Source organism: Megalobrama amblycephala, linkage group LG22, assembly GCF_018812025.1.
Source record: "Megalobrama amblycephala isolate DHTTF-2021 linkage group LG22, ASM1881202v1, whole genome shotgun sequence".
In the NCBI taxonomy this organism is placed as follows: Eukaryota; Metazoa; Chordata; class Actinopteri; order Cypriniformes; family Xenocyprididae; genus Megalobrama; species Megalobrama amblycephala.
The window spans coordinates 31,793,256-31,807,504 of NC_063065.1; the positions used below are offsets into that span (position 1 = coordinate 31,793,256).

Below are 14,249 nucleotides of genomic sequence, written 5' to 3' on the forward strand. Positions count from 1 at the left end.
CAAAATATATTGAAACTCAAATGTAGTACCTGCTCAGACAGTACACGATTTTTATAGTTATTGCGGCAAATAAAACAGAAGTCTCTGAATCGGGTCTCGTTTAGAACGTTTAATGCCTGATCAAAAGTTGTTATTGTGATGTCTTGACTAATTATAACCTATTTCACTATTGTATGATGTTTATTTATGGAAGAGAATTAGGGCGAAGCAATGATAAAAAAATAAAACCATCTCGAGATTAAAGTTGTTGAATTTCGAGAAAAAAGTCGTTAAATTTCGAGAAAAAAGTCGAAATAAAATGTTGAGAATAAACTTGTTAAATTTCAAGAAAAAAGTCATTAAATTTAAAAAAAGTCGTTAAATTTCGAGAAAAAAATCTTTAAATTTCGAGAAAAAAGTCGAAATAAAATGTTGAGAATAAACTCGTTAAATTACGTGAAAAAAGTCGTTAAATTACGAGAAAAAAGTTGTTAAATTTCGAGAAAAAAGTCGTTAAATTTCGAGAAAAAAGTCGGTAAATTTCGAGAAAAAAAGTCTAAATAAAATGTTGAGAATAAACTCGTTAAATTTCGAGAAAAAAGTCGTTAAATTTCGAGAAAAAAGTCGTTAAATTTCGAGAAAAAAGTCGAAATAAAATGTTGAGAATAAACTCGTGAAATTTCGAGAAAAAAGTTGTTAAATTAAAAAAAAAAGTTGTTAAATGTTGAGAAAAAAGTCGTTAAATTTCGAGAAAAAAGTTGTTAAATTTCAAGAAAAAAGTTGTTAAATTTTGAGAAAAAAGTCGAAATAAAATGTTGAGAATAAACTTGTTAAATTATGAGAAAAAAGTCGTTAAATTTCGAGAAAAAAAACGTTAAATTTCGAGAAAAAAGTCGAAATAAAATGTTGAGAATAAACTTGTTAAATTACGAGAAAAAAGTCATTAAATTTCAAAAAAGTCGTTAAATTTCGAGAAAAAAATCTTTACATTTCGAGAAAAAAGTCGAAATAAAATGTTGAGAATAAACTCGTTAAATTACGTGAAAAAAGTCGTTAAATTACGAGAAAAAAGTTGTTAAATTTCGAGAAAAAAGTCGTTAAATTTCGAGAAAAAAGTCGTTAAATTTCGAGAAAAAAAGTCTAAATAAAATGTTAAGAATAAACTCGTTAAATTTCGAGAAAAAAGTCGTTAAATTTCGAGAAAAAAGTCGTTAAATTTCGAGAAAAAAGTCGAAATAAAATGTTGAGAATAAACTCGTGAAATTTCGAGAAAAAAGTTGTTAAATTAAAAAAAAAAGTTGTTAAATGTTGAGAAAAAAGTCGTTAAATTTCGAGAAAAAAGTTGTTAAATTTCAAGAAAAAAGTTGTTAAATTTTGAGAAAAAAGTCGAAATAAAATGTTGAGAATAAACTTGTTAAATTATGAGAAAAAAGTCGTTAAATTTCGAGAAAAAAAACGTTAAATTTCGAGAAAAAAGTCGAAATAAAATGTTGAGAATAAACTTGTTAAATTACGAGAAAAAAGTCGTTAAATTTCGAGAAAAAAAGTCGTTAAATTTCGAGAAAAAAGTCGTTAAATTTCGAGAAAAAAGTCTAAATAAAATGTTGAGAATAAACTCGTTAAATTATGAGAAAAAAGTCGTTAAATTTAAAAAAAAGTCATTAAATTTCGAGAAAAAAGTCGAAATAAAATATTGAGAATAAACTCGTAATTTAACGAATTTGTTCTCATAATTTAACGACTTTTTTCTCGAATTTAATGACTTTATTCTCAACAATTTATCTCGACTTTTTTCTCGAAATTTAACGAGTTTTTTCTCATAATTTAACGAGTTTATTCTCAACATTTTATCTCGACTTTTTCTTGAAATTTAATGAGTTTATTCTCGTAATTTAACAAGTTTATTCTCAACATTTTATTACGACTTTTTTCTTCGAAATTTAGCAACTTTAATCTCGAGATGGTTTTATTTTTTATTATTGCTTGGCCCTAATCCTCTTCCGTAGTTTATTACATTAACAACATGCTTGAAATATAAAATGAATGCCTATGTATTGCACAATAAAAACAAAATGGAAACAGTAAAAATAAAAAAATCCCATCATGACAATTACGGTGGATTCAGTGTCTAGATTATAAAACACAACTGAACGAGGGGACAAAAATTATTTTAACCGATCTTTTCAGTGTTATTAGATCTAAACACTGGACAGGAAAAATAAACTGGGCAAATTTTTCATGCACACAAAACATCGCAAACAAAAACAGATGTGGATTCCCTTTAATTCTTGTACGTAATAAGTGCAACTGATTTATTTTTTATTAAATTATACATTCAATATAGAAAGTTTATGTACGGCATATTACATTTAACATTTCACAATTGCACTAGTCTTTCACATGCATTTGTAATCAGAGTCAGTATGATTTGTTCTTTGTCCTTTTAGAAGCTCATTTTCAGTTGGTCTTTATTTTTTCAGTTGGTTTTCAACTTAATTATAGATGTATTCTATAAGAAGGCATTTTATTTTGATTTATATAATCTCTATTGGAAGGATATTTTACTGGAAAACAGGCCATTTTTGTTTATTTTTGTTCAATAAACAATGCTAGAGCTGTGTTGTGTCACCACCAGATGTTCAACATAAAATGGTTTGTCCATTCAAAGAGCCAGAATAGCTGTTTCCATCCACCTGTTTTTATGCGCATTTTGGAATATTGCATAAAAAAAAAAAAAAAAATACGCTGGATGCATTTCTACTGAGGCAGAGGCCTAAATATTTCCACGCTTACCAGAATTCTTCAACAGGACGTATTAAACGTATTATTGTTACAGAGGCTCAAACTGATTACATTTGGAGTGAATCATGAAACTATGGTGCAAAACGCCTCGTTTACAGTAAAACAGCCAACATTTCTTGTACTTTTTCTTCATTAGTTGCACTGACTCCTCCAAACATTCACTGTTTAACAAGCAAAGCATCTGCTACGAGAGCAGAATATGTTGCAGTCTTGATTTGATTTGCCTCAAAGACAATCTGGGACATTTGGAGACGTTCCCTTGAGATCTTCAGAAGGTTGACACTCAAGTTACAAAATAACAAATATTCAGACAGACTGTTGTGAAAGCATTAGGCCACAGAAAACAACCTCCATATTTCTCTCAAATGTGTTTCATATCTTTCATGCGCAGGCAAGAAGGCTCCTGAAGCTAGTTTAGATACTACTGGGTCAAAGGTCAGAAAACAATCCTCACATGTGCATTGAATGCTGGATGGAAAACGAAGATGTTACGGCAAACTGTTCATTTTGAAATTTTCACTAATTCTTCCGTTTTTCCACTTAATAAACCAAATATGACTCTGAATCACAACAAACGGATTCTGCCGTCCATATGTGTGGGTCTGACAGAAAGACGAATGTTTTGTGCTGAAAGACTCGACTGTAGATCAGGAGCACAAGATGTTGTTTACTCATTTCTGACAGCTGTAACTGTAAAAATGCAATTGATCTGCAAGTTACGTAAGCCTGTTTCCCATGGAAGCTTGTTTCCACCACTAAATAATAAATGGTAAAAAAGGTATTTGCGACTTTTTATCTCACAATTCTGACTTCTTTTCTCAGAATTGTAAGATATAAACTTGAAATTGCAAGTTATAAAGTCCAATTTTGATGAAAAAAAGACTTTATAACTCACAATTGTTTATATCGCAATACTAACTTTATAACATGCAATTGCGACTATATCTTGCAAATTCTTTCAAAAAGACTTTATAACTCGCAATTCTGACTTTATATCTCGCAATTCTGGCTTTATATCTCGTAATTCAGACTTTAAAATGCACAATTCAGACTTTATAACTTGATATCTCGCAATTCAGACATTAAAACTCGCAATTCAGACATTAAAACTCGCAATTCAGACTTTAAAACTCGCAATTCAGACTTTAAAACTCGCAATTCAGACTTTAAAACTCGCAATTCAGACTTTATAACTCGCAGTTCTGACTTTATATCTCGCAGTTCTGACTTTATATCTCGCAATTCTGACTTTATATCTCGCAATTCTGACTTTATAACTCGCAATTCTGACTTTAAAACTCGCAATTCTGACTTTAAAACTCGTAATTCTGACTTTAAAACTCGCAATTCTGACTTTACATCTCGCAATTCTGATTTTATAACTCGCAATTCTGACTTTATAACTCGCAATTCTGACTTTAAAACTCGCAATTCTGACTTTAAAACTCGTAATTCTGACTTTAAAACTCGCAATTCTGACTTTACATCTCGCAATTCTGATTTTACAACTCGCAATTCTGACTTTACAACTCGCAATTCTGACTTTAAAACTCGCAATTCTGACTTTAAAACTCGTAATTCTGACTTTAAAACTCGCAATTCTGACTTTAAAACTCGCAATTCTGACTTTATAACTCGCAATTCTGACTTTATATCTCGTAATTCTGACTTTATATCTCGTAATTCTGACTTATAACTCGCAATTCTGACTTTATATCTCGCAATTCTGACTTTATATCTCACAATTCTGACTTTATATCTCACAATTCTGACTTTATATCTTGCAATTCTGACTTTATAACACGCAATTGCGACTATCTTGCAAAATCGGAGTTTATAACACGCAATTGTAAGTTCATATTACACAATAACTCACAATTGCGACTCTATATAACTCGCAATTCTGACTTTATAACATGCAACTGTGACTTTATATCCCCAGTGAGATATAAATGCAAGATACACTACCAATCAAAAGTATTTTAGTAATATTTCACAATATTACTCTTTTAATGTATTTTTGATCCAATAAATAGTAAGCATAGAGACTTCTTTCAAAAACATTAAAAACCCTAATGACTCCAAACTTTTGAATGCTATATATTGCAAGGCATCAATCCTATGCGAGATATAAAGTCCAAAAAACAGTAACTATGAGTCACATGACTGAACCAACCAATGAGAAAAAAGGACTGAAAATATTACTGAAATAAATGACGTTTTTTATCAGAGTCGAACATGTGTGATGATGGTAAAACACTGAGTAATTGAGTTCAACAATAAATTCCCAGTCAGACAAAACTACTGCAAACCGTCTCCTCCACAGAGCCAGAATCATCCGTCATGTACCTGCTCTCAAATCTCAATTGTTTTACTCATTGTTCACTATTGTGAGGAGAAATATATGAGTCATTGGCAGATGTGAGGTTACTGTGTCAGGATGAGGAAACATTGAGTCTGGGATCATTGTGCGCATTAGCTATCAAAGAGACCAAAGAAAACACCTATACAGCTTTTAAAAAAGGAATTTCCTTCCTGCAATAAAACAATAGTTATAAATGGGTCAAAACACCAATTCCTGCCATCACGGCAAATCAGGATAAATACAGTATTTCTTAATTACCATATTCTCAAATATAGAATTACTAGATCAAAAAAAAAAAAACAAACAAACAAAAAAAACACCCTGAGTCGTCTATGAAGTTTCTGAATTCACCTTAAAATTAAATCATTGGAAACAGGAAGTGAGAAAAGAAGCTGAAGGTCAGAATAGTTGTCACTGGAAGGTTTTTGCTTGAAAAGTATATCCTGAATCAATCTTTCTTCTTGCTTTCCATTTTTTTATTGCTATTTACTCATGAACATTTTGCCCCTGAATCATCAAGTTTATTTGTAGAAATCCCCTGATGTTTTAAGTAAGGACATGGCTGCTCGCCAAATAATATGTGGATGTGAACTCGACATGAGTTGAATGATTTTACACTCTTATCTGAATATTTCCGCTAAAAATAAAACAGTCCACTACCGGCCTAGCAACAATATAACAGTAATATTAATACTTGCGTCTTGCGAGGTCGTTTCCACCAGAAAACATAACAGAGAAATGCCGTTTTCTTCGTGTGGACCGAGTCCGCGGAGTGATACCAGAGACATGAAAGTAGCGCCGGTTTGAATTTCGCGGGCAAAAAAGGATGACGCGTTTAACAGTCAATAGGCCTTTATCACAGTACGCGTGCACTGCCAGAGAGAGGAATAATCAGACTGATTTCATTTTATTTGTAATGTTATTTTGTTTATTTTTGCAACATATAACCACCCATTATTGTCTAGAAGCACAATGCTATCCAATATTGCACTAAAACACAGAGGATATGATTCGTTTACAATAATCGAACCTGTTGAATAATCGTCTATGGCCTGGACATATTCCTTTATTTAAACAACTTCAATTTGATGCCAGCATCGTACAGTAAGTCCATGAAAAAAGCGAATATTTTTGTTTAATACAATAGCCTACATTTCTCCCAAACCTTTTCATCTACCCAAAATAGACTTTAGTTGTATTCATATTTTAAGCTTTGTCTAATTAAAGCTCTTTAAAGTGATTTGTGATTGTATTTGTGCAGTTCTGTAAGGTGATAAGACTCGAAGTATTGCGCATCACACACAAAATGGCTTCCGCGCTCCCCTTTAAATAGCGAAATATGCGTCAGAATATTATGACGCCTTTTTTCTTTGTTTCACCATACTCAATTAATTATTGTAAACAGAGGTTGGTGTCTTTAGAATAAGTATCTGTGCTAAATTTTACAAAAATAAATCACAACATTCTATGGGCAGCGGAAGTTTTTTTACGCTCCTAATCTAAGCTTCCGTTTTTCGAACGCGGAAATGTGATAAAGGCCTATTAAATCTCAATCATAAATTTCGAAAAGTTTTTTACATTTTCATTTTAAAAAAATGTATGTACATTTATACAATATACTTAGTAGGCCTATTACCTTTTCATCAAATTACAAAAAAAAAAAAAAAAAAAAAACTAGTTAAAGACTGCCCTTATCAATCTTGCTCTATTTTTTTCTTCTTTTTGAAAGTTCTGAAAACACTGTTGTTGAGTTTTTCTTTTGCTATTTGAGAAAACGGACACACACACACACACACACACAAAATTTAATGTATTCTCTCATTCACCGCCATATAATTTTACCCAACTATTACTTCGAAAAACAGACATGTGAAAAGATCTATAGAGATGCAAGAATCAAAGCTTCCACCGAAGACACTTTCAGCAGCGTCTGTTGGTCAAATTTCGCCGAGCAACTGTAAATGTGAACGAACTTTTTTCTCGGAGCGGATTGATATACAGCGCTGCCGTGGACGAAGGAAATATCTGTCCGCTAGATGTCGCCACTGACCAATCAGAATCGAGTATTCCAGAGAGCGATGTAATAAAAACTATAAACAATATGAATTAACGTCGCGTTTTCAAACCGATAAATGCGTGTTAAGATGGTTTATGGCTGATGCAAATGTTTCGTACTGTGTGTCTAACACCATTTCAACAGAAAAACATATTTAATGAGCTCCATTGCTGCTTGATCACTGACATTTCACTGGACTGGAATAGCAGGGAGTAACTGGTTCTCACACAACTGGACACAGACTTTTCCAATTCAGCAGATCCGAGTTCTGAATGAGTCAGACTTACAAGAGTGAAGAATGAAAGGGATCTTCCAGCACCTGCACTGACGGATGGAAAAACTGAAGGGGTTCTCCTGAGGACACACACAGAGCTTCTGAGCACTTTCATCAAGAAAGACTGATGTCAGCAAAATGCTGTGCTGATCAACCACACCAAATCACATCTGATGCAAATGTTGCACAGCATAAAGTGATGCACAATTAGATCAAGATTTCTAGGGCATGACATGAGGCACTTCGGATTTGTTTAAAAAAAAAAAAAAAACCTAAATATCACATTTTTTGCTTGTATGATATGAGTAACTTTGGGGGATTCTGGAAACGAATGCATCACAAAACTAAACGAGTTTCAGAGGCTAATATATGAAGATCTGTCGCCCTCGTGTGGACACGCAATGTAACGCAGACAATGAAACATGACCACACGACTCTTTCTGTCCACCTTATTAAGAGCGGATCTTTTTAATTTAATGTGGTGTCATCCGTTTCAATTTAATTAACTGTACAAAACCAGTCATTATGCTGCTTGATGTTTCAAACATATTTATCATATTTTAAATTATTATATGAATTATTAACAGGTTTGCAGCTCGAATTTCACCGCTTACTGCATGTTGTTATTAGGCGTGCTCGTCTTGAAGCGTTGCTGCGCAGAACGCTTGTGAAGTAAATTCAAATAATTTACTCAGTATGCGATTTTTCTTAGCTGTTGCATCAAATGAATCAGAAGTTTCACACATTCCCAGGAAATGACGGGTGATAAAATATGAGATGAGAGGGAAAAATGCGCGTTCTCCCGAGAACCGTTTCATTCGCTCACAAAACTAGTGACGGTGTCGTGAGAAATTATGAATCTTTTGTGTCGAATCATGAATTGGATCGCGTGTCAAACCGCCAAACTGCTGAAATCACGTGACTTTGGTGATCCGAATCATGATTCGACACAAAAGATTCATAACGTTCCGAAGCTTCCTGAAGCAGTGTTTTGAAATCGGCCATTACTAAATAAGTCGTTATTTTGTTTTTTTGGCGCATCAAAAATATTCTCGTGGCTTTATAATATTAATATTGAACCACTGTACTCACTTGAACTGATTTAAATATGTTTTTAGTACATTAATGGATCTTGAGAGAGAAAATGTCATTGCTCAGGCCTCACTGAGCCATCGAATTTCATCAAAAATATCTTAATTTGTGTTCTGAAGATGAACGAAGGTCTTACGGGTGTGGAACGGCATGAGGGTGAGTAATAAATGACAGAATTTTCAGTTTTGGGTGAACTAACCCTTTAAGTGCACAAACAATATGCTTGAAATATAAAATTAATGCATATGCATTGCATAATAAAATAAACTGGAAACAGATATTGGAAGCAAAAAACACCTAATATAATATAAGCTAAGCTAGCAGGCTAATCGGGTAGATGTATGCTATGCTAGTACATAAGATTACTAAAAAAACATTAAGAATGAGAAATGCTTGATTTCACAACCTATAGCTTCAGTTATATACTAGTATATGAACAATGTCCTTTAAAAGACATTAATGGTCAATATAACGCATTTTAAACGATATAAACCATAACGTGATTTAGGCGAAATATAATAAGGTGCTAAAAATACCACCCATTAAAAGTCTGCTGAACCAATCGGATCACTCGGGGGGGGGGGAACTCGATTTCTCACCTCAACGGTTTAACGAGAATACAAACGAATACAAACTTAGTTTTCAGAGTTATTAGATCATAAACACTGGACAGGAAAATTAAACTGGGCAAATTCTTCATGCATACAAAACATGGCAAACAAAAACAGATGTGGATTCCCTTTTATTCTTAAAATTTTATGTACAAGTGCAACTGATTTATTTTTTATTAATGTACATTCAATATAGAAAGTTTATGTACGGCATATTACATTTAACATTTCACAATTGCACTAGTCTTTCACATACATTTGTAATCAGAGTCAGTATGATTTGTTCTTTGTCCTTTTAGAAGCTCATTTTCAGTTGGTCTTTATCAACTAGTATAAATAGTCTAGTGCTTTCTGGGGAAGTTATAGAGGACAATGATGAGAGACGGGGAAACAGGACAGACTGCAGCCAGTGCGCTTCTCACATAATAATCACAGTTTCACAGGCTCCTTCTCGAGAATACAGAAATGCAAGGCTGCATTTTATCAAATGGAAAATGCAGAGGACTCGTTGAGATGCGGACAGACATCGCTTGAGACACGGGCTGAATGTAAGACGCAGGAAGACGAAGACGTATCAGATCCATTCATCAGCTCACTCGAAATGAAGAAAACAAACAAATGCATAAAAATATCTCAATACAAAAGTAAACTATTTTGCTCTCCATGGAAAGAAAAGATTTACGAGATGCAACAGAATATAAAATGAAAGAGGAGGAAGTGTTGATGTATTAAAATGAAGGAATCACTAAAGACCAGAGGAAACGACCAGCCCTCCATTCCCTCTCTCTGTCTGTCCGTCACTCCGTCGTCTGTCCTTGAGGATCAGGTGCTGCTCCAGACAGGCTCGCTCATCTCTGTGTCCGGCTTCGTCTGATGTTCTGTTGGTCTCATTCAGCCCAAGTCTCCGATGTCGTTGTCTACGGGCGGCGGGACGCTGGGCAAGACTGTGGAGCCGGTGCCTGCTGTCAGATAACCCGCCACTCCTGGACCTGAACATCAACATCATCATCAACACAAACCACAACTCAGCTCATTTTCAGTCGTGTCAGAAGACTGACGCTGCATTGAACATGCCTATGCTACTTGGATCATGTTTTTAAATAAATATAGGTTTGAAACAATGTGAGGGAAAAGGGCTGCATGATTTTTCTGATAAAAATTGTGATTAAAAAAAAAGAAAAAATCCTGCACAATTTGGCCAAAATGCTATGATTATATATCAATATTGCTATAAAATAATAATAACAACTAGAATGTACATTTCCTGAAGAAAATGTGAATGGTGCTTGCAGTGGCAAAACTCGGCATTCGGTTGCTAGGGTATTTCTAGGCAATTGCTATGGTGTTCTGGGTGGTTGCTAGGCGGTTGCTATGGTTTTGCTAAGGTACTTGGGGTGGTTGCTAAGGTGTTGCTGAGTGGTTGCTAGGGTGTTGCTAAGGTACTTGGGGTGGTTTGCTAAGGTGCTGCTAGGGTGTTCTGGGTGGTTGCTAGGAAGTTGCTAAGGTACTTGGAGTGATTGCTAAGGTGTTGCTAGGGTCTTCTTGGAGGTTGCTAGATGGTTGCTATGGCAACCTGGGTGGTTGCTAGGGTGTTGCTAGGCAGTTGCTAAGGTACTTGGGTTGGTTGCTAAGGTGTTTCTAGGGTGTTCTGGGTGGTTGCTAGGAGGATGCTATGGTAACCTGGGTGGTTGCTATGGTGTTACTAGGTGGTAGGTAGTTGTCACAGATAGTTACTATGGAGTTTTTATAAAGTTCTTAGCATGTTTTTAGCCTGATTTAACACTTTAACACTAATCACTATTAGCATGTAGCTATTCAGCATGTAGTGCGCCGAAGTTTTGTGTGAAAGAAGAATAATAATAAGTATGCAAGAGAACAACAACGATGCTTCCCAAGAGGCAAGCACCGTTAACAATAGCAACATTAATAATTAAATATATTTATACAACAGTTCTTTCTGGCTCTCGAATCTGATTGGCTGAGAGCCCTGTGATATTCACCCAGTATCAGCACTGGAACCGTTTCACCGTTTGTATCACTCCGCTTGCAGCGACTGTCATGGCGGTCGAGCAAATCCACCGTATTTTTTATAAATACTACTGATGTTGTGTCACGAAATGTAGTTTTAAGAGTTTTTAAGGCGAGAAAGTAGTTATTTAGACCTCAAATATGAAACTCATATATAATCATAGCACTTATTTTACAATTTGTTTTGAATCTTTCTCAGATGTGAGCTCCAGGCCGTCAGCGGTCGTTCAGTGCTCGTGTACCCGCTGAGAACAGCTTCATCTCGGCCAGTGCTTCGGGAATTTACTGCTGGCTCTTATGAAGATAGTGATTAAACAAGATATAATTAATTTGGGGTATATTAAACAGGCAACATTTGGTCTTAATTGATTTGGGTTAAGGGGAAAATTAAGTTTCATAACTTTATATTTAGGCTATATTTAACTTAAATCCTGTACTGGAGCGCTACTTTTGTAAATTTGACTGAATTGTTTGCTTGTGTTTATTTATGTGCTTGTGTTTGTCTTTTATAATGACTATTGTTAATTATGTTTAAATGTTGTTCAATAAATATTATTTTATATAAATAATATGGCGTATTTGGTTTTGAGAAAGGGTCCGTCAATAGTATCAGAGAAAGTAACATTATTACGCCATTAGATGGCGGCAAAGACTCTCTTTATGAGTGAGTCAGAACAATGAAGTTGTTTTAGCGCTGTGGGAAATCCCCTTAACTTTTAAAAGGACAAAGACAAAGATCGCTTTCCTCAGCGGACGTTCAAACTGATTTTTTATAATGGATATAATAGACAATGCTATCAGATGCAGGTGATGCACTCGTTTAATCGACCTCTGTCTCATAATAATCTACAAAATACAATAAGCTTCAATGAAGCGACTCAACATTCCTTTGTTACTAGTTCTAAAGTGACGTTTTATAATTAAAAAAGGATCTTGGGCTCAACTTTTAAATTTTCAACTTGAGATTTGAATCTGTGGTGGAAGGAAGTAGTTCCTCACAAAAGAGGGTTTTAAAGATACTCAGTTATTGTTCTTATTTATTGTTGTATAAATGTAATATCACACTCGTAGCCGTGCGATGTGGCTGTATATCATCATGCTGTGATTACCTACAGCCGAACCACAGCCGTGCTGATATACAGCCATATTGCACGGCTACTCTTGTGATATTGCTCATATATATTTTATTAATAATAATAATCATTGATGATGATGGTGATCACTACTAAATAAAAAAATATGAAAATTACAAAAAAATAATATATAATAATATTGTAATATTTAATTGAAAAATTAATTTAAGTATTTATGAAAAAAAAAAAAAAAAAAAAAATTCCTGCCGAACACGGTAACATGCTTCACTGAAACACGCAGACCTTATAACAGAATGGCAGCCATCATGCAGCCCTAGTAAAAATGATGACATTTTTCATTTATGGAACATAACAGACATGGATGAAATGTTTTGTACTGATCACTTGCTTCAGTGGAAAACACTCGACACAACTAACACACCATCAGTGCTGCATGGGAAGGTGGAAATGAGTTTGAAATGCAGTGGAAGGACAGATGAAGACATCAGGAAGGGGAGAGTCTACCTGCTTTAAAGTGAAAGAGAGGAGGGTGGGAGAAGCCCCGCGGGGCGACTAAAGCCCACTGCGCAGCGGACTGCTGGCGGCCAGGAGAGAAGGAGTGGACACACCTGAAGAGTCCGAGGAAGAGAGTAATAATACAGCAGAGAGAGAGGGAGCAAGCAGACGTCAGAACCAGCAAACGCAGAGACAGGACAGAGCAGGTCATATCAGTACTGATGCAGACTATTCATACATAAAGCTGGTCACAGTCTACAGTCAATGACAAAACCAAGCACAAAAACGGGGTACAATAATGCAATGAAGACAGAAGTCTATGGAGCAACTGCAGAGATGAACTCCAGACACACACAGCCGTTAGACTTCAACATGGGACAGAAGCTCATTTACATCTGCATGTCTTGCCCATACACTTCCATTGTAAACACATATTTCAATGTGTCCATAATCTCAACCAAAGCGACAGATTCTTGGAGCAGATGAATGTGAGCTAGACGCACCTGTCAGGTAACCTGCAGTCTGGGAGTCGGAGATGAAGAGGTCGTGTTTCTGGTCTTTGAAGGCACTCCACACAGTGGAACGAGAGAGGATTTCATTTACCTGCAGCAAAAGTACAGCATGACTTGTGTTCTGAATGTGGTACAGTGTGAAGGACACTGGATTGAGCAGATGAACGTGGATTATACCTGCTCTCCGAACTGCAGGCTGCGCGTCATGGATTTCAGCGCTTTGACAATCTGAGCTTTGGTTGCTGAAGGGTTTTCAAGAGTCTCCAACCCAATTCCCTCCAACAGCTTTAAAAGATACGGCACCAGCTCCACTCGAAGAGCCTTAACACAAACATACACACACACACATTAATAATAATAATAAATATAGCTGCAAGCAGCAATTAAGGGGTCAAGCACAACAGAAGCAAATAAGGAAGCTAACAGCAGACAAACAATGTCTTAATGGATTATGATAGCAACTGAGAGAAAGACACTGCATGTCTATTTTGAAGTCAATCAGAAAAACGGTACTGTAGTTAGAGCCAATTTCATGTTTTGTTCAATTACAGCGCCACCAAGTGTCACATTCCCACTGCGATTATTTTTTTTAAGCAAGGCTTTTCATCTCGATCGGACTAACGGGTTCTAAGATATTCGCAAATGTTGTTTAAATGCTAAATCACAACGTTGGACTAACCAAAAGGCAAAACCTAGAATGTTTGGTATCGTTGGACTCGGGAAGGATTCAGGAATCTAAGGAGATGACTCCTGTGGAAAATAAGTCAACCATCCAAAATTGTAAGCATATTTTTTTCACCACTAGGTGGTGCTGGTCCGAAACTTCTCAGTTGTTTGCATGACCCATAGCAAGTTAATGCATTCATAAAATACTTCAAAATTCAAAATGGCCGATATGGAATCCAATTGTATACCATTCGACTCAGCATGACGCCCCAAAT

The 14,249-nt window shown here is 35.2% G+C and overlaps 1 protein-coding gene across 1 annotated transcript in view; it reads right to left on the reverse strand.

Moving 5' to 3' along the window:
* Window positions 1-9,297: 9,297 nt before the first annotated feature.
* The window catches only part of LOC125257502 (dnaJ homolog subfamily C member 13-like), a 76,187-nt gene continuing 71,235 nt past the window's right edge, over window positions 9,298-14,249 (reverse strand). The window contains 3 exon segments of the mRNA XM_048173869.1: window positions 9,298-10,168; window positions 13,300-13,399; window positions 13,486-13,629. Of these exon segments, the coding sequence (XP_048029826.1) occupies window positions 10,071-10,168; window positions 13,300-13,399; window positions 13,486-13,629 (342 nt within the window). The 3' untranslated portion in view covers window positions 9,298-10,070.